Below are 25,395 nucleotides of genomic sequence, written 5' to 3'. Positions count from 1 at the left end.
CAAGTAGCCTGCCAACATCAACAGTCTCTAGAAAAATATAAAATTCCATTGGCATCACCAGAGTGGCAACCCCTAAAACTGGCCTTATATTTCCATACTTACCAGTTCTGTTCTCACAAAATATTGTAGACAGTACAGCTGTAGGAGGAACTTTGTAGCACACAATCCAGTTTCTCAGCTTAGTTAATGATCAAATGTATTCGCTCAAGAGTTGAAGATTGGGAAAACAACAAAACTGCAAGATAATGACTCTTCGTTACTAATGCAAGCTGCCTGTCAAAACGATCAACAGACCCGATACAATTGCCCCTTCACCCTTTAAAAGTACTCTCGCATTTTTAGGATTCTGCCTCTTAATTGACCTATCCTGGTTTAGTAGAAGTATTTACAACCTTGGCGTAATCTTCTACTCATGACCAGTAAAACTATTGAAAAGCATATTTATCTTTCCAACAGATATATTGACAGCAGCCAGGGTAATTCATTAAAGGCGCTTGTGCCTAACCTACCCCAGGGCAATGCTATGGAAATTAAAGAGGATTGTGGGAATACACCCAAAAAAATTGATTGATGTGGTTTTATGTAGGAGCATAGGATGGTTTTAATTTGCATCATAAACAGCATCATCAACCCACTCACATCACCACGGACAATGCACATGCATATAGTTCAATCTCACTAAGATTGAGAACCATTTTACCAAAAGAATTCGAGGTCCGTCTTTCCAATACAATACTCGAGATCACGTGCGAGTGAAACACAGCCTCTTCCTGATGAGCACCAAGGTGCCTCCATTTCTTGCGAACGGCACGCAGAACTCCTGCACCATTTTCGAAGTGGCCGGGCTGCGGAGGGACAAGCTGATCTCCACTGCTTAAATCCACTCCACCTCAGACATCCCGGAAACCCAAACACCCAACCCAGAGGGCTGTGAAGCCATTTTGCTGCGTGACCAAACCATCAGTGTAAATCAGAGGTCGGGCAGAGGTGTTTTCTATTTTTATTTTGGCTGGGGGGGGGGGGGGGGGGGGGAGGGGGAGGCGGCGGTGAGAATATCACTGCAATGAATTACTGCCATTGGTTTTAGCAGATTGACATTTAGTCAAGTGCAGCAAAAGAACAGAAAAGCTCCCTTAAGTACCTGTAAACCATGCAAAAAGCTTTTCCCCAACCTTGCTTTTTTTTTAAAAAGCTGAAAATACATATTTTTTGTGAACAATTTAAATCTGAATACTGAAACAAATTAGGGGGAAAATAAAAGTTTTAGCTCAGATTATACTGTGAATCAATATTGCATGGTTTAATTCTCTTAAATAACATTCATTAGAAACTTACAGAAAATCGTGACAGAACACGAGAATAGATTTCTGCGAAAATGATAAAGAACTGTCTAGCTGGAGTCATCTCCCAGGTGTGTCATCAACAATTGTGAAAATGTCAAGCTCGTGCTCTCTTTCCTCTTCCTTGCCTATTAAGCTCCATATTTTATTGAGTTGGTCCATGCGAGGGTAAAGCAACACCTTCCATGGCGTGTCTATTGACAGATATACGTCATTAATAGCAGATGGCTCTGGTCCTGTGTTTGTTAATCCTTCTAAAATTAGATAAAACAGTTTTTACAGTCCAAATATCAGGTGGCTTATGAATCCCTGGCCACCGACGAGGACGCTTTCATCATTATTGTCAGCCATCATTTGCTGTTTGCTCGGAGACTGGAATCTCTCTCTCACTGCTGGTTCATCTTGGCAGCCTCCGCCCTGATCAATGCAATCAGATCCTGGTTAATTAAAAACACAAAACGAAGGCCAGCAATCTACAAAGGGAAGGAAACAACAACAAAAAATTATTCCAATAATTGCACGGGTTTTATATGCCAGATATTCATAATTTTTTTTAAAAACTATATCCCAGTCCATCTTGGGCAATAAATGCTGGCCTTGCCAGCGACGCTCACATCCCATGAACGAGCAAAAAAGAAATCTGCCAGCTACACAATTGGTTAATATCTCTCTGAAGATAACTGTTCTATATGTAAACTTGTATTTACTCTGTACAGCCACCAGAGGGCTCATCCCCTGGAGTCCCAAGGGATCCCATAATCCCTTGGGAGCACAGGTATTTAAGGAGGCTTCACAGGTTGGAGAGGCACTCTGGAGACCTGCAAAAAAAGACTACGGTCACACTTTACTTTGAGCTCACAGTGTTCAGTCTGACTCTTTCTCCATACGCTGCAACTGGCGACGAGATACAGATAGCGAACTCAAAGATGCAGAGAACAGTGGGCATCCTAGAGAAATTGACGGAGGGAGATGATTGGGAAACTTTTGTGGAGCAACTCGACCAATATTTCGTGGCCAACGAGCTAGATGGGGAAGAGAGCGCTGCCAAACAAAGGGCGATCCTCCTCACCGTCTGTGGGGCACCAACGTATGGCCTCATGAAGAATCTGCTCACTCCTGCGAAACCCACGGAGAAATCATACGACAATTTCTGCACATTGGTCCGAGAGCATTTGAACCCGAAGGAAATCATTCTGATGGCAAGGTACCGGTTCTACACCTACAAACGGTATGAAGGCCAGGAAATGGCGAGTTATGTCGCCGAGCTAAGACGCCTTGCAGGACATTGCGAATTTGAAGAACATTAAGAGTCCTGCGTTCACAGATGTAATACATGCTCGCAGTTAAGCAATGTATCCAGGGAGGCGCCGCTAAGTTTATGGTCTTGGCCCTTCAAACCGTAGTCTAGGGTACACGTCGACCATGCAGGCCCGTTCTTGGGTAAAATGTTCCTTGTGGTTGTAGACACGTATTCTAAGTGGATTGAATGTGAGATAATGTCGGCTAGCACGTCCGCTGCCACTACTGAAAGCCCGCGGGCCATATTTGTCACACACGGCCTACCCGATGTCCTGGTGAGCGACAATGGGCCATGTTTTACCAGTGCTGAGTTCAAAGAATTCATGACCCATAACGGGATCAAACATGTCACATCTGCCCCATTTAAACCAGCATCCAATGATCAGGCAGAGAGAGCAGTGCAAACCATCAAGCAAGGCTTGAAGAGGGTAACTGAAGGCTTACTGCAGACTCGCCTATCCCAAGTCCTGCTTAGCTACCGCACGAGACCCCACTCACTCACTGGGATCCCACCTGCTGAACTGCTCATGAAAAGAGCACTTAAGACAAGGCTCTCGTTAGTTCACCCTGATCGACATGAACAGGTAGAGAGCAGGCGGCTTCAACAAAGTGCATACCATGATAGCGCAAATGTGTCACGCAAGATTGAAATCAATGATCCTGTATTTGTATTAAATTTGATCCCCCAACATACACACCAGTGGCAACCGGCACCATGGTTGACCACGAAACAGATCCCATCATCCTCAGCAGCCCAGCAGGGCCCAACACACCAGGCAGCCCAGCAAGGCCAGCTGCACAGCAGCCCTGTGAGGGCCCAACAAATGATTCAACAACACCAGCTTTCACACTGAGACGATCAACCAGGGAAAGAAGGGCCCCAGATCGACTCACATTGTAAACAGTTACACTATTGACTTTGGGGGGAGTGTTGTTATATATGTAAACTTGTATTTACTCTGTACAGCCACCAGAGGGCTCATCCCCTGGAGTCCCAAGAGATCCCATAATCCCTTGGGAGCACAGGTATTTAAGAAGGCTTCACAGGTTGGAGAGGCACTCTGGAGACCTGCAATAAAAGACTAAGTTCACACTTTACTTTGAGCTCAGTGTTCAGTCTGGCTTTTTCTCCATATACTACAATAACCAATCCCCTTTCAACCCTATTAGCTGCCCACAGAGCATTTTCACATAGTAATTGATTACTATTGCAGCCCGTTCCACATCATTCACAAATATTTTGAACAGCAAGGGTCCCACAAGACTACTTCTCCCACTACCCGTCAGAGCATTCTCTACTTTATTACGTTAAAAGGTGCTATATAAATATCAGTTGTTGTTATTGTTACTAAGCCTCTATTCTGGGAGCCTTATACTTCCTTATCAATCTTAACCAAGGAACTTTATCAAAAGCATTTTGAAAATTTAAGTGAACTACATCTACTAGATTATCCTTGCCCAGTAGCTCAGATACCTCAATTTATATTGAGGCTCAATTGTACTTGTGGCTTTTGTGATCATTGGAATCACTGAATGTGCTTAAAAAAAAAGCCACATTTGTGGCAAGTGATCGTCACAACACAGTGAGCATTTTGACAAGTGAAAGATGATGCACCTCATCTCGGACACAACACTTACTTCGACAACGGAATTGTTGTTCAATTTCCATTTATTTCCGCTGAGTACTGGCCTGCCATCGATGTTGATGGGACGTCGGCCTTCGTTGGCAATGAAGAAGTCGCCATTATTCTTCAGTTTTATTATACCTTTAAGACAAACAAAATTAACTTCTTTCAAAAGCAAATTATCATTGTCCAGCTATTTGATCCCGCATTGAGGAAACAAGTCCAGGACTAATTAGATCCTCTCTGGAGCCATGCTTATTATAGAGTTACAGATTCCTTGTTGCTCCCATTTAGCTACTACTCCACATTATGACAGAGGCAGCCTATCCAACAAAATCCAGACAGCTACCACACAAGAGCATTAACCCACGTCCAATGAGAAGAGCCAAGTCTAAATACCAAGTGTCCGGTGACGTTTAGATTTTTCAGAGAATTTTGCTCGTCTTACTTGGTTGCCTCTTTAAAAAGAAAATCACTTGGGGAGGGGGCACGAGAGAAAAAGAATGGAGTGAGGAAGGGCGAACTGGGAGTGGGATTAATTGGATAGCTCTACAAAGAGCTGGCACAGGCATGATGGGCCTCCTTCTGTGCTGTATCACTATGATTCTGGAACTGTATTCACATTCTGTACTGCTCATCCTGGCGTGCTCAATGAGTGCACAGACAGTATTGCAGGTAACCTGAACCGGAAGGGATATAGTGTGTGGATGTTGGGCAACAAAGAATTATTATTTTTGAAAAATGCTGACCAGTATAAAATACGAGCAACTGGTTTAAATTTCTTGGTCCCCCTCCCATTCCTGACAAGGTGAATTACATGCATTTAGAAGTCACACAAGAGGAAGATAAAATCAGTCTAATGTAGATTGCAAGTCAAATTGAGAAAAAAAACCTGACTGCTCCAAGACTGCCATTTGAAACCTTCTTGCCCCAGTTGTTAACCAAGGTTTAGAAGAATGCAGCACGCAGGGAATTCTACCTAAGAGTGGCACTCACATTGCCGTTCAGTCACAAAGCAGTACTGACAGTGGTTGTAGCCCACAGGTCCACTGCCCAGATTCCCAGGGTTGCCTAGCCAGGAAGGAAAGAATCAGCAACATAGAAGAAGCTGCTGGTCGGTACCTTGTCTTCTGGAGATTTTCCACGCTGGTCCTTCCAGAGAGAGGTCAACATCAATCTGATTATCTTTTGTGGCTCTACCCAGTGTGATCTATTTCAAGGAGAAAGAGAAGGGAGACGTATTTATTAGATGGGGAGGGGAGACGACATACAAACAGGGATCCATTTTGGAATTTAAAAAACTCTGGGATCAAAAAATGAAGTCACCTTTTCAAGTCATTAACAAAACTTCAGCATTTTTTGCAATTTTCCCATTACAGAATTCATTACATCAGTGCTCGTAACCCAGCAGAGTGGCACAGAATTAGCACGAATTAGTAACAGAGGTTTGCATGTTCAAATTTCAGCAGAGCAACATCTGAATTTGAATTCCACAGATCGAGCAATGACTATAAAAGCTACATCTGTGCCTACATTATTAAAGACGCTGTATAAATGCAAGTTCTTTCTGATATACTCTGTCGATTTCTCTATGATTCCTCCATCTGCTGCTCCATTGATATACATTTCTAAATCTTTGATGGAGGAGCTCAGAGTATGAAGAGGTGGATACTCTGCCGATCTGACGTGGACAGTTCCAATGAAGGGTTCTGTGCAAAATCGAAACCCACTTCCTTAGCTTGCTTACTGACCTGCTGGGCATTTGCAGTATTTTGATTTTAAAAAATCACTGCATCTTTACATAGAAACATAGAAAATAGGTGCAGGAGTAGGCCATTCGGCCCTTCGAGCCTGCACCACCATTCAATGTGATCATGGCTGATCATTTATGCAACTTTAGTACCCCATTCCTGCTTTCTCTCCATACCCCTTGATCCCTTTAGCCATAAGGGCCACATCTAACTTCCTTTTGAACTGAAACAAAATAACCAGCACACCCTATAACCATCTATATAAACAAGAGAAAATACTGCCTTACCTCTCGAGACCTCATCAAGTATCGGACCATTCTGCCTCGTAAAACAGCAAGAGTCTGGTTATCAAAGTCGGGAGAGCTGATACCTGAAGGGAACAAAATGGGATCATTTGATAAATTTAGGCCTTTTCTGGCGGGAATATTACCTTTATGAAAATAAAGTGCAATGCTCAATGTTCCTAACAAAGGCTCAGTCTCAATGAAGAAGTGTTTGGAAACTATCCTTCTTTTGAGGAAGAGAAGTTGAGAATCACAGTTTTTATTTATCATGATGGTGCATTTTGATACGATTTACTTCACATTGTTTGTAAACAAAAAAAATGTTGCCAAATACTTTTCCAAGGCAATGTCCCTTTAAACAACCACCATCAAAGAGAGTCTGGAAAACTGCCAAATATTTTAGCATGGAACGGACTGATAAACCACATGGTAACCTGATCACTGCATTTGAAAACATCAAATAATTTTCCAATTTGCAACTCTTGGACACACAGGCCCAAAACCAATTCTTCCCAACAGCTACTCTTCCAGGAAAAGCTGGTGGCCGTATGCACAAACACCAAATTCGGAGAGAGGAATTTCAAACATAGCCAAGTATGAGGTGTGCTGGGCTGGAGCGCCCTCTAATGGTGGCACTCATTTCAACTCAAAATGGAACTGGGGACACAGAGGAAAAAACGATTCTCATTTTCAGCAACTTTGCATTTACTGGGAACATTTTTGAAAAACCTGTTTCCAGCAGTCTCTGGTAATTACTGGAACTTTAAAATTAAATTTAAAATTCAAACCAGCTTTATATATCTTTTGAAAATGTTTAAAGTCTGATCGGTTGCAAATAGCGCCTTTTTTTTTTTATAAACACACACACAATATCATAGCAGCATGGGCAAAATTAGCCTTTCGTATAATAGTTGCCGGAGACACTATGTGATATATTATAGTTCGTTACAATAAAGATTATAATATTACACTATCAATAAATAGAATAATTAAAACTTCAGTTTTGAGAGCAGGTAATCTTTAGGTTTTGTAGAAATATCAGCAACATCTGCTTGTCTTTCTGGTCAGGGATTGGTGACCAATGTTAAAGAGACAGACCTAGCGGGGTTGCGATGGACATGTGGATACTCTTGGCAAGGTCGCAATAGCACTTCTGCAACCACCTCCCAAAGAGATATACAAAAACATGACTCTGTACTTGTACAAATACAGTGCGTTACGGACTGCAGTTTTAGCACTGCTTAAGGGCGTCAGCCGTGACTCAGTGGCAGCGCTCCGATCTCCGAGTCACTCGGTCGTGGGTTCGAGTCCCACTCCAAAATGTTTTATCTCTTGTAACTTCTTGCACTGCAGATGTTCCCCCAGCCAGGATGTCAGGGCTGCGACTGCCACGTTATACAAATGGTTGTTACTTTGCATCCAGTCACTGCACGGGAAATCACGGGTACATATCGATATTCTACCACTCATCGTGGGCTGCCCCGACCTGTGTGAGAATACCACTGCAGGTCAGGGCTATAAATAGAGCTGTAGCGCCGGGCCCTGGAACATCGTGGGCGAAGGTGCGGCGAATGAAGGTACGGGGCCCAGAAGAGGCGAGGGCCCAGGGGCAGCGCAGGCCCAGCCCACACTGCGATGTGTGCGCGCACTGGGTCCGTGCAGCAGAGCTGGTCTCCAGTCGTCCTGGTTAATCCTTGCCACTGGACCAAGACCTAGCTCCGTCAAGCCCGTGTGGTGGCTGGTGTGCAACGGTCACCACACATTAAAAAAAAATCCACGCACAGGCATCTTCCACCCCCTCAATTGGAGTTCAGGACTGGAACAGCGGGTCCTTTATTGAAACATCTGTGAACTCATGTGGAAGCAAGTCATCCTCGTTCGAGGGATCGCCTATGACTGACTGATGATGACCACTCACTGGCACAGCCTGTTTGGGCGCCAACACACTGCTCCACTGTGCCAATCCTGGCAGGGCATGCTCAACGATGCTGCAGAATATGCTGTGTGTCGTGGGACTGAGGACTAATAAGTTATATAAATAGAGATCACATCAGAAAAATTCTGAAATTCTGAAATTCATAAACAATCGTAACTTGAGTTCTTAATTCCAATATGATCTTTTTATGGAGTGACTATGCCTTGAGTTCAGGCTGCAGTGCCCTCAGCCTGTGATAGGCCCCAAAAGCCAATGGGACTCAGTTCAGTCACTGTTTGCCACTTCACCTGTGACGCTGTCAACGAGAACCTGCCACTTCGGAAGCTCCTGTTCCAGCTGCCGGATCTCTCGCTTCTGTCGCCGATCTGCCAGAGTGAGCTCTGGAATAAAAACACAAGCAAAAAATGAAATAAAATGGATCTAAAAAGGCCGGAGCAACTTGCTACAGCATAGGTTTTCAGGCAAAACATAAATTGGCTAATTTGAAGATGCTGGATTAGCATTTAAAGAAATGACAGAAGGCATCTGAATAAAAGACTTGCATTTCTATAGCGCCTTTCACAACCTCAGGACGTCCCAAAGCGCTTTACAGCCAATGAAGTACTTTTGGAGTGTAGTCATTGTTGTAATGTGGGAAACACAGCAGCCAATTTGCGCACAGCAAGCTCCCACAAACAGCAATGTGATAATGCCCAGATAATCTGTTTTAGTGATGTTGATTGAGGGATAAATATTGGCCAGGACACTGGGGATAACGCCTCTTCTTTGAAATAGTGCCGTGGGATCTTTTACATCCACCTGAGAGCAGACGAGGCCTCGGTTCAACGTCTCATCCGAAAGATGGCACCTCCAACAGTGCGGCACTCCCTCAGCACTGCCCCTCCGACAGTGCAGCACTCCCTCAGCACTGCACTGGGAGTGTCAGCCTGGATTTATGTGCTCAGTCCCTGGAGTGGGACTTGAACCCACAACCTTCCGACTCAGAGGCGAGGGTGCTGCCCACTGAGCCACTGCATGTAGCAAATCCTCCTTCCGATACTACGCATCAAGATCTTAGAACAAGCTGACCATCGGAAGATGGACACCGATGAGAGATGTCATTCGGCCCCTCCATCCAGCCCAAGCTTACAGCCCCGCGCATTAGAGCCATCTGTTCTTGAAATTATTCTAGGACATTTGCTTCCTTGCCCAGGAGTCCATTCCATACATTAAATCGGTATTGAAGAACTTCCCAACATCACTTCTACATTTGCCTTTTGGGCACTTTCATGAACAAATGGAATATATGAAACCAGTCACTATAACACACTATGGCCATAGCTCCCAAAAACACTGGTATTTTATGAAGGTATTAAAGCATATTCAAGTCCGCTCCCATAAATACCAAAGCCCTGCTGCTCGCTATCAATTACACTCTCCAGTTCAACTAGTGACATCTAGGAGGTGTAAGTGAGATGCTGTGGGTTAGACAGTAGCACTGTCTTTTATAGCTGCACTTTTAACCACACCTCAGACGACGAGGTGAACATTTCCCATGGTGAAGGAGAAACTGCACACGGCACTATAATATCCTTGCAAAACACTGGAAATAGTTGGACTCAAGGTTGGATGAGTTGACACAAGCACTCATCTAAAACAGGGTGCAATAAAGCCCGGGATGATGCACTGACATACCAGGAACCTTGACCCTCTTGTGGACTCTCCCCGTAATTAGCTTTAGTCAGCAAACATTTCATCACCACAAACTGAAATCTGGCAACCTACCATGTTCCAGGACGTCATCGCGTGTTTCTCTGGGAAAGGAAGAAAAACAGTGTTACACAGCATTCCATTGGAACCAAGACGCTTCTCCATATACTGCATTACAGGTGCAGCGTCCGGAATCCGGAACACCTTGGGACCGATGCCATTCCGGATTCCGCGTTTTTCCAGACTTTGGATCGTCTTCCTGATGTCACGAATCTGGAAACACCCGAACCCAGGTTTGGGTATTTCCGGATTTTGGAACGTTAGAAAGGGGGGGCCCCGCCAAGGAGGGGCTGTTGGGGGCAGGGCCCCGCCAAGGAGGGGCTGTTGGGGGCAGGGCCCCGCCAAGGAGGGGCTGTTGGGGGCAGGGCCCCGCCAAGGAGGGGCTGTTGGGGGCAGGGCCCCGCCAAGGAGGGGCTGTTGGGGGCAGGGCCCCGCCAAGGAGGGGCTGTTGGGGGCAGGGCCCCGCCAAGGAGGGGCTGTTGGGGGCAGGGCCCCGCCAAGGAGGGGCTGTTGGGGGCAGGGCCCCGCCAAGGAGGGGCTGTTGGGGGCAGGGCCCCGCCAAGGAGGGGCTGTTGGGGGCAGGGCCCCGCCAAGGAGGGGCTGTTGGGGGCAGGGCCCCGCTGCCAAGGAAGTATTCGGGCCGGCGGGCCCCGTCGCAGAGGTGGTGCTCGGGCGGGCCGGTGAGGAAGCCCCGAGGTAAGGGCAGCGGCAGCAAGGCGAGGCCCGAGGTCAGCAGGTCCGGATTCCAGAACATTTTACGGATTCCGGACAACCTTGCCACTGATTGGTCTGGAGTCTGGAACTCCGGATTTCGGACACTGCACCTGTACCACATTAATGTTTCTTGCCCCACTCCGAAGGTGCTGACTCTTTCTCATGTAGCTCCACAGGCTCTCGTGGCCCTGTAGTACTTCACCCAAGTTGCCTTTCCTTGTGTACACAATAATGAGTACAGGGAGCCTATTTGAGCATTTCAGTGGAGGGTGGAGGGGGTGGTGGTCTAGAGGATTACCAGTGTATTCTAATCATGTCCTCGCGCAATAACCACACTTTCCAGCCGGGGTCAGTGCACAGCATTCAGGATCAAGTGCCGCAGTTGATTTTCCCTTCACTAGTGTAGGGACTCCAATTGCAGCAGTCCAGTTCAGATCAGTTATCTCATCATAGACTGGAGACACCTCAGATCCACATCAAAATCACTGGGAGATATTTGGAACCACATGACTAAGATTTGCCAGGTTAATGTGTTGTTTTGGGCAGTAAACTAGGAATTGGGTTGAGACTCATCCCACATTAGGCCCTTACACCCAGAGAATACTTTCTTCCATCAGTCTGTGCTGGATTCTAACCCAGGTCCCAGGAGGTACATGGGTAACATCCTAACTCTCGGTATTATTTCACTGCTCAAGAATTAAGGTCATTTTGACAAGAATATAAATAGAGGGGGGAAAAGAAAGAATGAAGTTGCATGTTCAGCCATGAACTCATTGAATGGTGGTGCAGGCGCGAAGGGCTGAATGGCCTACTCCTGCACCTATTTTCTATGTTTCTATGTTTCCCATTGTACATAAATCCTCAAACTCTTACTTGAGTTTGCTGTCATCAATCATGTCTTCAGCATCAGAAAAATTCAGAACCTGGTCTCCTTTAGGTAACGGTTGGACTAGAAAGAAAAAGAGTAAAGAACCAGTCAGGAAAAAAGCAGTATCAGCCCACCGAGTAAAATAAACTTCATATTAACCTACAACAGCAGCAGCAAATTGCACTTACATAACACCTTTAATGTAATATCATGTGCAAAAGCACTTCATACAGGCAAAACCAGATATTGAACAATAGAAGAGAGTTAGGAGAGTGACCGAAGGAGTGTTCAAAGAGAGATTTTAAGCATGGGAAAGGGGTAACAAGGTTTAGGTGAGCGTTCCAGAGTGCAGGGCTGAGATAGCTGAAGGCCGAAAACAGAGAGGGGCAGGGGGAAGAGGGGCAGGTTTAGGGAGGGAATTCCAGAGCTTTGGCAGCTGAAGGCACGGCCACCAATGGTGGAGCGATTAAAATTAGGAATGCTCAAGAGGCCAGAATTAGAGGAGCGCAAATATCTCAGGGGTGGGGCTGGAGGAGATTACACACCTCAGCAGCAGCTTTATTTAAACTGTGGGGGCGGGGGCAACAGAGCCAAGCCTGATCCCGTCCTCAGCCAACATCCAGCGAGAGGCAGGAAATTAGGTCCTGGGTGATTCTGTTGCCCTGGTTGAAATCAGCTAAGCACAAATCTGGAACTTCCCGATTTGCACAACTCAGTCGAGGAACACAGGGACAGGAGGAGGTAATTCAACCCTTCGAGCCTGTTCCACCATTCAATTAGGCCATGGCTGATCTTCCACAGGGAGCAGTCCATGTACCCATTAAGAGAAAGTCGCTAATATTGGAGTTATCTGGTTTAACCAATCTACTTTATCTCACCTTCACATCACAAGGCAAATCTGGACTGAAGGCACTGAGGTCATCCACGACCACCAGTGCCTCGCTAGCTCAAAGGGGATACGAGGGGCATATACCAGGCACAAGTTCAATAAAAGTCACTTCAATGTCCAAGGGTATGCAGAAAGCAGCGGATCAATGGCTATTCCCCGCTCAGCAGCCACACAGCCAACATGCTTTTACCTGTTTGATCTTCCAAGAGGTAGTACTGTTTCATCAGCTGCCAATGAACCTGCAGGGATTTGGCAGTACGTGACTGATAAAAAACATTTGGGTGTTTGTTCAACAACTCCTGAAAAGTGTCCAGCGTGGGCTGACTGGTCTGCGGGCAGAACAGAAAAAAAAAGAATGGCAAACAATGTCAGACAGTTCTGTCAGCATTGCCCCATCGGAAGGTTAGGACCTCCAGGCAAAGACAGGTAAACTTTCATCTCCCAGACCGAAGAAAGATGCCTGGATTATTTAGGGACCAGCTCCAATTAAATTCCAAATCCAAGTCTATTTAAATTGAGCACAGTCAGATAGGTTAGGATTTTATTTAAATGTTTTATTGCAACGCTTACTGGTACTAGGAAGACACATTAAATGTTATATTAATGCTTGCATGCGCACGCGTTCTCCCCTCTTCTGAAGGTACAAATGTTTGGTGGAGCTCCACCAAGTACAAGCAGTCCGCCACTCTCATGGCCATTTTTCATGTGTGAGTTGTGGCAGTGCCAGCAGGCTATTCAACTGTAGAGTGCATCATATCTTAAGCCCCATCCAATGTTCGCCCACTTTCCCCTATTGTTAGGGCAGGGAGGAATGCAGTGCCCCAACTCTGGATGAACTCAACTAACTCGGCAGAGCTGGAATCAAATCAGAACCCCTCAACACGTTTGTGACACACTCTTCATTGTGTACACTATTCTGTATACAATATAACCCACTTCAAGTCTTGGACTGGTAGCAATCCTCCCCCTACAGCACCCCCCCCCCCCCCCACACCCCAAAGTCCAGTTTGAAAAGATCGTTCAATCAGCATATAGTTTGTCCCTATGGAAAATACTGCAAGGATTACCGATCCAATCTTTGCCAACTGTTGCTCCTCTGCCTTGCTGTAGAGAGCCTTGGCCTGAATTGCTGCAATCGCTTCAGGATGAAGCTGTCTCATCGCCTGACAAGCCAGTCTGAAAGAACAAACAGCTAGTAAGAGATCTGGGTTCGCATGGACTTTCAATGTCAAGCCTTACTCACGGGATAGATCGGGGAGGAAGGAGTTAAGAGACAGTTGTGAAATCTAAAAGCTCTGCTGACGTGGCGCAAAGCTTGATCAATTTGCACACGTCTGAAGCCGACATTGCACACATTTCAACCTTGAACTATCTCCTATCCACTATATGAGTTACAGTCTGCTCCTGATTATTTGTTGTCTTTGTGCTAAAAATATTATTCAATCATTTGAATTAACGTAACAAAGTGACAATTTAACGATAAAAAAATTGAATGATAGATAACTTGAACTTTGAGTTGATTGCATACGTAATATTTCAATTTTGATTGATGAAGCTATAACGATTGAGTACTAGGAAATAGCAATTCCAACCAAGTGACAATGGAGAAAAATGACTGGTCGATTCATTATTGCACTCCAATCAGTAAAACTGATGACAATCAATCATTCCTTGTCTTCTACAAATGTAATGATCTTAAATCACAACAATTATACCAGAGACATATTTGTTTTAAATGTAAGTTCATCATTCGGTGGAAAAGTACACTGGTGTATCACCATACTGCATCGTAGAGGTGCCATCTAGGTTTGGGCTCAAGGTTTGCCACATGAGGGGTCAATAACCAGGAGGCAGAGATTTAAAGTAATTGGTAGAAGGATGAGAGGGGATTTGAGGGAAAATGTCTTCACCTAGAGGGTGGTGGGGGTCTGGAACTCACTGCCTGAAAGGGTGGTAGAGGCAGAAACCCTCACCACATTTAAAAAGTACTTGGATGTGCACTTGAAGTGTCGTGACCTACAGGGCTACGGACCAAGAGCTGGAACGTGGGATTGGGCTGAATAGTTCTTTGTCGGCCGGCGCGGACATGATGGGCTGAATGACTTCCTTCTCTGCCGTAAATTTTTTGATTCTATGCCAATTCTCCCGATGGGACATCCTGCCCACTCGACAACACTTTCTAGCAGTGCCTACAAGAAGCTGAGAATAGGCCAGCAACTTGCCTCGTCTGTATTGGCACTGGGGGGGGGGAAAAGAGGAAGAATGGTCATAGAATCAAAGAAGAATCATAGAAAGCCTAATGCCACCTTCCAGTTCTGGGTCCATAGCCCTGCAGGTTACGGCAATTCAAGTGCATATCCAATTACTTTTTAAATGTTTCTGCCTCTATCATCCTTTCAGGCAGTGAGTTCCAGACTCTCACCCTCTGGGTGAAAACATTTCCCCTCAAATCCCCTCTAAACCTCCCCCCAATTACTTTAAATCTATGCCCCCTGGTTGTTGACCCCTCTGCCAAGGGAAATAGGTCCTTCCTATCCACTCTATCCAGGCCCCTGATAATTTTATACACCTCAATCAGGTCTCCCCTCAGCCTCCTCTGTTGAAAAGAAAATAAACCCAGCATCTCCAATCTTTTTGTAGCTAAAATTCTCCAGTCCAGGCACCATCCTTGTAAATAGTATCGGCTAAAAAAGGGAGAAAGATAAAAATGGCCAACATCAAACTTAAAATAAGTGATAGGGCGGCTTAAACATTGGCCTTTCGTCTGTAAGCTAGATTTAAATCCAGTCCAGTTGATGGGATAAACATCTTCACTATCTGCTTGCTCGAAGGGTCCTACATGGATTGAGTTTGAGCCACAGGCCAAGCCCACCACACAAAACTGCCCCAATTTCAGTTCGAACTGGCACATCTTGCAGGCAAAATGTCACTCTAGTGCAGCAGGGGATGTTCTTCTGAAGTTGGAGCAGAGAAGAGGGAGCTTTGCTCCACGTCCAACGGTGCTGTGCCCAAAGCTGACACTGGATGTCCAAAGTGGAAAAGTTTCCAATCCTCAGCACCAGCTTCCCACACCTTGGAGGAGCAGAACATTCCGATTCATTATCAAATTATAGAGGACAGGAGCAGTGGACATTGTCATAACGCGGCACAACAGGTTTTAGTTTTCCCACACTCACTTACTTGGATATTACAGGATCGTACAGCAGTGCGTACCACCGCTCCTGGATCTCCCGTAACGTGAAGCGGCAGCTGAACTTCACCCCAAGGTGCACTGCAGTCAAGTCATTTGTCTGCAATTCAAAAATGCAACATCAGACCCGAAAGAAAGGGCGCACAGCTACCACCGGTGGGCAGGTTGTTAACATTATCTATAGATCGAGCAATTATTAAAAGATGTGTACATGTTCCACAACTGCAGCACCGAATGAGGTTTTCAGTTGCAGACCATTCTGGTTACATAAGGCACGAGGCAGTTACCTTGTATGTCTTTCTTTACACTCGTTCCCTCTCCCTCTCACGCCCACCACATCCAACGCCACTTCCTGTGAGACCACCACCGCATGTCGGGGCTATAAATAGAGCTGGAGCGCTGAGCCCTGGAACATCGTGGGCGAAGGTGCGGTGAATGAGGGTACGGGGCCCAGAAGAGCCGAGGGCCAGGTGCAGCACGGGCCTGCCCACACAGCGATATGTGTGTGCACTCGGTCCGTACAGCAGAGCAGGTCTCCAGTCATCCTGGTCAACCCTTGCCTCCGTCAAGCCCGTGTGGTGGCTGATGTGCAACGGTCACAACACATTAAAAAAAAAAAATCAACGCACAGGCATCCTTCCACCCCCTCAATTGGAGTTCAGGACTGGAACATCGGGTCCTTCACTGAAACATCTGTGAACTCTTGTGGAAGCAAGTCATCCTCGTTCGAGGGACCGCCTATGATGATGATGATGATGATGATGAATCACTTCTCTCCTAAAGGTGGTGACTTGTGCTCGGGTATAGTTCCCCAGATGTGGCCTACCCGCCAGTACCTCATCCAAGTAGTCATTCATTGTGTATAACCCAGGCAGTGTCAGCACTATTCAAATTCATAGGGTATCCCAGCCGAGACGGATTCTCTCCTCACCACCTCATCTCCCACATCAACATTTTCTGGCAGGGTCACACAATAGTGATCAGGAGCAGGAACCTTGATCCTCTCCAGAGCTCAAAGAATGTTTTAACAACTGGTGGGGTCATTCACTGCAAAATCAGTAGACTGCAATGGAGGCAATCATTTTGATTTATACCATGTGCTCAACCCACAATTATCATGTAACTATTATAGTTTAACTTATGGGCAGAACAAAACATACTTGCTGTTTAAACACGTCTCACTCACTGGAGAAAATCCCAAACGAAACAATGATTGCCTAGCAACCGGACTGCCGGCAAGAAACAACTGGACCAGGCCTTGCAAGTTAACCCAGTTACATCTGGGATTAGACAGAGTAAATAGAGAGAAACTGTTTCCAATGGTTGAAGGGTCGATAACCAGAGGGTACAGATTTAAGGTGATTGGCAAAAGAACCAGAGGGAAAACTATTTTATGCAATGAGTGATTAGGATCTGGAATGCATTGCCTGATTCAATCGTAGCCTTCAAAAGCAAATTGGATAAATACTTGAAGGAACTATGGGGAAAGAGCAGGGGAGTGGGACTAACTGGATTGAGCTTCGAGAGAGCCGGTGCGGACTCGGTGGGCTGAAGGCCTCCTGTACTGCACTATTCCATGATTCTATGCGCTTCTTCAACATCACAAAGTGCCATACACCTTAGTCCATGAATAATGAGGCTCATATTTATTCCTGTTCTGATCCATTCTAACTTTACAAAAGATCAGTTTTGGTATAACATTTGATTTTACTTCCTCTCGATTCACTGCTTCCTTTGGTCTTCCTCTTCTACTTTTCTTAACTTCTATTCGGCCCATTCCCCCTTTACCTCTTCCTCTCAGTTTCTCAGCACTTCTCTATAAATATGAGAGCAACACTGTAGCACCACCCAGTGACAAGAATCGGGTGCTATAATAGAGTTGAATGTATGAAAGGCATGGTCTGAAATTCAGAATATTTTCTGCTTGTCTGGACTCACTTTTGCCTCCCTAGATAAATAAATGCAAAGATGCAACAATGCAGTCATCCAGTTGAAAAAAGTGATGGTTGCAATGGAATATAGGAAGGTGAATGAGGTAGGGTGTAGACGGAGCTGATTAAAGAAAAATCTAGCAGCGTATCACATTAGCAAAACATCTAAAGCGAGTTACTTTTTGGACTGTTATGTAGGCACAATCATTTTTATAGATTAAAAGGCAACTTAGACAAGAGATCTTGAACTGAAAAGGGTTTTACAAAACATACGAAAGCACTAAAATTGGGAGCCAATCTCCGAGAAACCAGTTCAATTAGTACTGGTAGTTAGTTACTGCCGCCTTATCCAGGGATTTGTGTATGGCAAGGGCTGGGGGCTGGGGGTGTGGGGGGGGGGGGGAAAGAGAAAGAGAGAGGGAAAATACAAAATAAGGAAAAAGGAGATAAAGCAAAGATGAGTCTGTGTGGTATTACGTGCACTTCCAGGTTTCAAACTATTTAAATTAACATTATGGCATGCAGAATTGACATTGGAGTGGACAGAGTAATTGCTTCCAGTTAAAGGATAGGGTCCAGCAGGATTCGCTCGGTCCCGAAGGGTCATCGACCTGAAATGTTACCTCAGTTTCTCTCTCCACAGATGCTGCCTGATCCACTGAGTATTTCCAGCAATTTCCATTTTTATTTCCGATTTCCAGCATCCGCAGTGTTTTGCTTTTGTTTTTGGGGGTTAGTTAGGCCCGAGGTTATATTCAGGGAATGGACCATGGGATCCTGCAAGTAACTTTGAATGGGCCGCGCAGCCCGTTAAAGGGACTGCACACCCACTAAAATAATTAGGGGGGGGCGGGGGGATCGGAACAAAGTTCCAAATTTCAGATAATACAGGCTTCCATTACGTAGAGTTTGAAGAGAAAGGCTACACAAAACTAGAATCTCTCCCCCACACCCCACCCTTCCTCCCACTTTACCTGTAAGACTGCGTTTATTAACAGCAAGTCATCTGTTGGTTTCCATCGTCCAAGGTCCTTTGTGACTTGAAGTGGCTGCTTGCTTTTCTTCAGCCGCTTGGCGATGCTGCTGGGAGCTGATGGCACTGTGGTGGACTTTGATATCTGATAAAAGAAACAGAGGGCTGTATTAAATCCTAACCAGACACGTGGCCTGCACACGATACTTCTACAACTGGCCCAGTGCTTGAACAATCCATTCCTGCACAAATTATTTAGTTACCAGATTAAAGTTTTCATCTAACATGTAGGTTTCATAATAAATTTCAGAGAATACACTTGCCACTTCAGTGGATAAGGAACAGATATATAAAAGTTAAAAAGGAAATCTCAATGGATTGGAGTTTAGAAGAATGAGAGCTGATCTTATTGAAACATAAAAGATTCTGTGGGGGCTTGATGGCATAATTTCAGAATAAGGGATCGCCCATTTAAAATGTGTGTGTGTGTGTGTATGGGGGGGTGTGTGTGTGTGTATGTGTGTGTGTGTGTGTGTGTGGAGGAGGGGCATGTGTGTGTGGGGGGGTGCGTGTGTGTGTGTGGGGAGGAGGGGCATGTGTGTGTGTGGGGAGGAGGGGCATGTGTGTGTGTGCGCGCGGAGGGGGGAGGGAGGGGTGTGTGTGTGTGTGCGTGCGCGTGGAAGGGGGGGGGGGGGGTTGTGTGTGTGTGTGTGTGTGTGTGTGTGTGTGTGGCAGGGGGGGGAGGGGGGGCAAGGGTGTGTATATAATACATACTTTTTTCTTCTCATTAGACGATGGTTCACTGCCAGAGTATCGGCCAGGTTCCATCCCCGTTGGGCCCTTTGCCCGAGTGGAAGATTTAGCCAGGCTGCTTTCAACTAGCTCATCGTCAAATTTCTTGCGTTTTATGGATCTGAAAGAATGAACAATGCAAGAATGGTCCGTCAGTGATGCGAACGAAAATGACAGAATAATGTGGCACTGTAGGAATAGGAAGCCTGGCCTAGCTGCTCCAGTTAGTAGAATTACTGCCGATGCAAGAGAGAAAATAAAACAAAAGCAACAAATTTCAGAACAACATTAGAATTAGGAGCAGGAGTCGGCCATTCGACCCCTTGAGCCTGCTCCGCCATTCAATAAGATCATGGCTGATCGCTGGTACATTATGGATCCTCGTTTCATACTCTCATTTCAGATCATTCCATCAACAGCCAAGTGTGCATGGCAATATGGGGGAGGGAGAGGCAGAAACACATAGCAACAAGCTTTCAAATGCAGGCGTAGACAGAGCTTCCGGGAGTTTGAAGCTCTTCACATATTCTTGTTAAGTTAAATCCTCCAATAAACAACTCCATTTGCAGTGTGCAGACTTTGTTCAGGTGAACCCTGTCAGTGCTGCATCAAAGGACATAGAAACATAGAAATTTACAACGCAGAAGGAGGCCATTCCGGCCTATCGTGTCCGCGCCGGCCGACAAAGAACCGCACGGCCCTCGGTCAGCAGCCCTGAAGGTTACACATAAACCTATGAACAATGAACAATGGCGGAAAGGCAAAGAGCACCCAGCCCAACCAGTCTGCTCCACACAACTGCGACATCCCTTACACCGAAACATTCTACACTTCACCCCAACCGGAGCCATGTGATCTCCTGGGAGAGGCAAAAACCAGATAAAAACCCATGGGAAAAAAAATCTGGGAAAATTCCTCTCCGACCTATCCAGGCGATCGAAACTAGTCCAGGAGATCACCCTGGCTGTATTCGATTCCCTGCAGTACTTACCATCGTATCTACCTGTGGAGGCTCGCTGGTACATTATGGATCTGAGTTCCATACTCCATTTATAATAGGAAACGGTCTTCCTGGCAAATGCTCTTGTCGCGGGCACTTCTATAGTGTTGCGCACAGCTCACTAGGTGCACACACCATCTCCAGAGGTGGATTCACTTACCTGCCTTTGGGAGGCGAAGTGGAACTGAAGGCAAGCAGAAAAGGCCATCACTGCCGCTTCTAGCTGCTGTTTGTTGCCACACGTCAATTGCAACTTGGAAGCAACCATGTGTGCACAATCTCGTTTCTTCGCCAGCGGCAGTACTTAGAACTCCACCCCACAGCGTAGATAGAATTCAGAGCATCGGGTGGGGGGGGGGGGGGGGGGGCCAGCAGCAATACATAATGTAGAACCGTTTCAAGAAGAAGTGGCACTGTAATATAAACAAGAACCCGTGGGCTAGCTGAAGAGGCAGAGCATTTGCACCCCTGCGTTACCTGGAGGAGCTCCTGCGTTTGGGAAGTAGGCTGAAGGCTTGAGTTGCGGTGCGTTTCAGCGCCGAGGGGGACTGGTCCCCATCAGATCTCCCCACAGGCCCAGTCGACATAAGCCTTGTCCCAATAGTACCCAGTGTACACTGCTGCTCAGCTTCAAAAAAAGGAGAAAGCGTTGCTTATTATTTCATTTAAACACAGACGAGCTTTACCACGTGGTCCAATATACAGCTCGGCAACCAGATTCCAGAAAAGACTCAGTTTAATGCTGTGACTCGACATGACTTCTGTATTGCTCTGAAGTACACACTATCGATTTACACTTATTGTATTCAAGCCTGTTAACTGGAGCGACTTTAGCCTTCCAATTACAACAGGTTTGTTTTGCCAAACCTCTCACCACCCCACCCCCCACCCCCCACCCCTCCTTTCCCCTCCTCATCTCCTGAAAGCTGACCATTGCTGGGGTAGAGCAGGTGTCCTGGCCAATGTTTATCCCCCAATCAACATCACTAAAACAGATTATCTGGTCATCGCCACATTGCTGTTTGTGGGATCTTGCTGTGTGCAAATTGGCTGCTGCATTTCCTACATTACAACAGTGACTCCAGTACAAACAAAAAAGTACTTCATTGGCTATAAAATGCTTTGGGACATAAGAACATAGGAAGAACACAAGAAATAGGAGCAGGAGTTGGACATTTGACCCCTTCAAGCCTGCTCCGTCATTCAATGAAATCATGGCTGATCGTCTACCTCAACTCCACTTTCCTGCACTATCCCCATATCCCTTGATTCCCTTATTATCCAAAAATCTACCATCTCGGTCTTGAATATACTCAAAGACTGAGCCTCCACAGCCCTCTGGGTAGAGAATTCCAAAGATTCACCACCCTCTGAGCAAACAAATTTCTCCTCATCTCAGTCCTAAATGGCCAACATTCTGAGACTGTGACCCCTGGTTCTAGACTCCCCAGCCAGTGGAAACATCCTTTCTGCATCTACCCTGTCAAGCCCTGTAAGGGACGACCGGTGATCATGAAAGATACTATATAAATGCAATCTTCAATAATGCACACAAGAACCTATTTGTTGGTCTTCAATAGCACACAAGGGTGAGATTCACTCTCAGTTTAGATTGTCACTTAATCGCTTAATTTGCTATATCCTGGCAGCTCACTCATATCAATTATTGCAATCATAGTGGAGCTGGGGGTGGCAAGAGACGTACTTTTCCCTGCCTTGGAGAGGGTGCAGAAGAGATTTACTAGAATTATACCAGGGATGAGGGACTTCAGTTATGTGGAGAGACTGGAGAAGCTGGGATTGTTCTCCTTAGAGCAGAAAAGGTTAAGAGATTTGATAGAGGTGTTCAAAATACAGTAGAGAGAAACTGTTCCCATTGGCAGAAGGGGCAGTAACCAGAGAACACAGATTTAAAGATGATTGACAAAAGAACCACAGATGACACGAGGAAACTTCTTTTTTTTTTTTAAACGCAGCGAGTTGTTGCGATCTGGAATGCACTGCCTGAAAGGGTGGTGGAAGCAGATTCTATACTGTAGTAACTTTCAAGAGAGAATTGGATAAATACTTGGAGAAAAAAATTACAGGCCCAGGGGGAAAGAGTAAGGGAGTGGTATTAATTGGATAGCTCCAAGAGCTGGAACAAGCACAATGGGCCGAGTGGCCTCCTTCTGTGCTGTATCATTCTATGATTCTATATGCTCAATCTACGTGGCTAGCAGCATTAAATGGATCATGGACCACTGAACGAAAGTTGTAATGACCAAAATGGCAACGGCTATAACATCAGGGGCATCCAAGCATTTTTGTCTTAATTAACCACTTCAGTGTGCATGGAGTTTCGGGGCCAAGTATAAAGTTTGAATCCAGGTTCCCATTAATTTGCAGAGATCTTACATTGTTAATACCAACAGATCTTGGTGTTCTGATTTAAGATTTATCCACCAGTGCTAAAACCAGCCCTTTCCAAATCTCCAGGTCCACAAAATTCTAACAGGGCAAACCAGCAGGATAAGGATTTAGAAGCAATGGACCAGATTACCAGGGATCAGGGGTTGAATGTAGGCCCTGGGGCCATTGTTTGGACACCCCTGAGCTACATCAAACAGTTCCCCCCCCACCACCCCAGCACCAGAGCATACAATACCTTTATCTAAACTTCTGCCCTCCAGAAGAGAGCAATTCTGACCAACCAAAACAGAATTATTCATCATCCTTGGCAGCGTGATACGATCGGTCACAGTATGAAGCTTTCTGTTCAAAATTGTCTTATTGATCAAGAGTTTGTAGATCTGTAAAACAAATTCAACAAAGAAAACTTGAAATCAATGTCTCCAGCAAGTTCACATTCCTTTGCTTTCCCTTCCATTTTGGAGTTCTGCCTGACTCAACTCTTTTGTTCTACGAATACCTTTTCAAACATCCAACTAAAATAACCTCCATTATATACAGCACTTTACACCTGTTTCCTACATTTTATACAGCAGCTACGCTACAGATACCAGTCAGCAGACTGGAGTTATACTGTTAGCTGTGCTCTGCACTACACTAAATCTGGCAAGATGCTCTGTGTAGCTATGCTTAAGATACCTCCGCAGAGCTCCTCCCCACTAGGCATCTCATTTTTAATATTAGAACAGTGACCAGGAGTCTTCATTTTAACAATGTTGAAAAGTTGAGAAAATTCCCCAAGAGGCACAATTGTCCAGAAGTGCCTAGCACTTTGCAAGGGATTGGAGTTTTACAGCATCAAGTGCAACCTGCAAGCAGTGTGTGACCACGTGCTGGAAGCCACCTTATACCTCAGTATGCACGGGACCATCCATGACCTTTAACCTGACTCTAGAGTTGTACTGCACCCCGACAATCCACTATGGCAACCTGACAACAGAGACAGTAGATGGATCAAGAGAGGTGATGGAGAGGTAGACCTAGGTATGGTCAGTGTAATGTGGAAGATGACCCCCATGAGGAAGAGGAGACCAAGGATAAATCCTTGCTGGACTTGGAGGTAATGGTGCGAGGGCTGGAAGAGAGGCCATTGCTGCAGATGCTCTGGCTCTGATCAGATAGGCAAGAGCGGAACCAAGAGAGGGCAGTCCCACCGAGCTGGACAACGGAGAGCTGTTGGAGGAGGATAGTTTGGTCGACTGTCTCAAAGGCTGCAGAGAAGTTGAGGAGGACAACAAAGGATAATGCCCCACAATCATAAAGTCATTGCAGAGAATGCTGTTTGCGACTTTGGTTCGGGCTATTTGGGTGGTGTGGGACATGTGGAAATCCAATGGGAGACACTCTGGTCTGTTAATGTAAGATCCTGGTTATAATATAAGATCCTGGTTAAATGTAGCATCATTGAAGCCCCGTGATCACATCTTGCTCCCAGAAAAACATCTGAACAAGAGAACATAATTGCAGAATTTTTGACACAAACAAATTTTCTATTTTATGCACGAACTTGTATTGAACTGCTGCCTAGATCACGACAAAGACATCACTATTAAAACTGTAGTGATTCAAACAGCATCAGTTATTCCAAATACAAGGCGACACAGACCTTTAAACTCAGCCAAAAAATTGTAAACTATTGCTGAAAGGGCAACACGAAACATTCAGGTTAACTCATTCAGCCCAATCATTTATAGCAGAGAGCAACAGAATCAAGCTGTAATTTTACCAGGGTGGCCCATGGGTAAATACACAAGTTGCTGTGACACTGAGCCAGAAAGCAGAAAGGTTCCGCTTGTGATCTCAGGTCGGTGGTGCGGTACCAGAATTGAGAATATTTCTGGACTGGGTTGGGGGTTGAAAAATCAACCAGGTTCCCAATCTCAATGACCATCAAGTGATCTCCTCTGGAAACTGCATGTGTGCAGACATTAAGAGAGGGCAGGATCAGGCTTGACTGTGATGACACTCTCAGTCAAATAGCACAGCACAGAACTTCGGCTGACACATGAAAAACGACCACAGTTGCAGAAGTTGCCTATATAACGCTGCAACACAGCAGGACTCTGCCTTGTGGGAAGGGGGTGTCGAAAGAGCAGGAATTGGAAAAGAAAGTATACAAATGTTTACAACTGTACATATAATTTACAAAAATAAAATGTACCTCCAACAAATTCAATATGGAGTCTCACAATAAACCCCAAACCCTTCAGGCCCTGGAACATCCTTGTGTACGACTTGTAAACACCCCACAGGGCAGAGACCCAGTTGCAGTCGCTCACTGGGCGATATTGGAAGCGGATACGGACCCTGAAAGTTACTGAAAGATACAATAAAACTCTACCCAGATTTGCCGCCGCCGCCGTCCGTCACGAGCACAATGCATCAAACGTACCCGCTTCCCCAAACCTGGCAGCTCAACTCATGGACTCCGCGCCCAGCTCCGGCCACCGCTTGTAGGCCCCAAGTCACCGCAAGTTGCGGCCCACAAACATTTCCGGGTCACGCCACCAGAGTTGCTGCAATTTTTTTAAAGTAATCTCTTTTTATTCTACGCATGTTCATCTGCTCACAGCCATTTTCAGTAGTTTATATTTTATACAGTT

The 25,395-nt window shown here is 45.7% G+C and overlaps 1 protein-coding gene across 5 annotated transcripts; it reads right to left on the bottom strand.

The window, feature by feature from the left end:
- Positions 1 to 1,033: 1,033 nt before the first annotated feature.
- mcrs1 (microspherule protein 1) lies at positions 1,034 to 25,268 on the bottom strand. 5 transcript variants are annotated; one of them, XM_070869356.1, is made up of 15 exons: positions 25,134 to 25,268; positions 22,989 to 23,133; positions 20,819 to 20,969; positions 19,324 to 19,462; positions 18,551 to 18,694; positions 15,636 to 15,745; positions 13,523 to 13,631; positions 12,646 to 12,784; positions 11,572 to 11,647; positions 10,000 to 10,028; positions 8,523 to 8,615; positions 6,303 to 6,385; positions 5,387 to 5,474; positions 4,278 to 4,405; positions 1,034 to 1,757 (listed from the first exon to the last, which is right to left on the bottom strand). In XM_070869356.1, exons 1-15 carry the CDS (start codon positions 25,173 to 25,175, stop codon positions 1,617 to 1,619), a joined length of 1,617 nt encoding a protein of 538 aa, XP_070725457.1. In that variant the 5' UTR covers positions 25,176 to 25,268; the 3' UTR covers positions 1,034 to 1,616. The 5 variants fall into 5 exon arrangements, with proteins under 5 accessions (XP_070725457.1, XP_070725459.1, XP_070725460.1 ...); XM_070869358.1 differs by having other exon boundaries at positions 25,185 to 25,268; XM_070869359.1 differs by lacking the exon at positions 25,134 to 25,268 and adding an exon at positions 24,954 to 25,124.
- Positions 25,269 to 25,395: the final 127 nt, after the last annotated feature.

This window comes from Pristiophorus japonicus, chromosome X, assembly GCF_044704955.1.
Source record: "Pristiophorus japonicus isolate sPriJap1 chromosome X, sPriJap1.hap1, whole genome shotgun sequence".
Lineage (NCBI taxonomy): Eukaryota > Metazoa > Chordata > Chondrichthyes > Pristiophoridae > Pristiophorus > Pristiophorus japonicus.
This window is presented reverse-complemented; position numbering and strand designations above follow the sequence as displayed.

Bases quoted from the DNA above. Each gene is read 5' to 3' on its own strand.
- mcrs1 (XM_070869356.1), bottom strand. From the start codon at position 25,175: ATGCATTGTGCTCGTGACGGACGGCGGCGGCGGCAAATCTGG. The intron at 20,970-22,988 runs GTATTGTATGCT...CTTTTTTTGAAG, and splicing joins GGGCAGAAGTTTAGATAAAG to CTGAGCAGCAGTGTACACTG. The intron at 13,632-15,635 runs GTAAGTGAGTGT...TTGTTCTTTCAG, and splicing joins TACGATCCTGTAATATCCAA to ACTGGCTTGTCAGGCGATGA.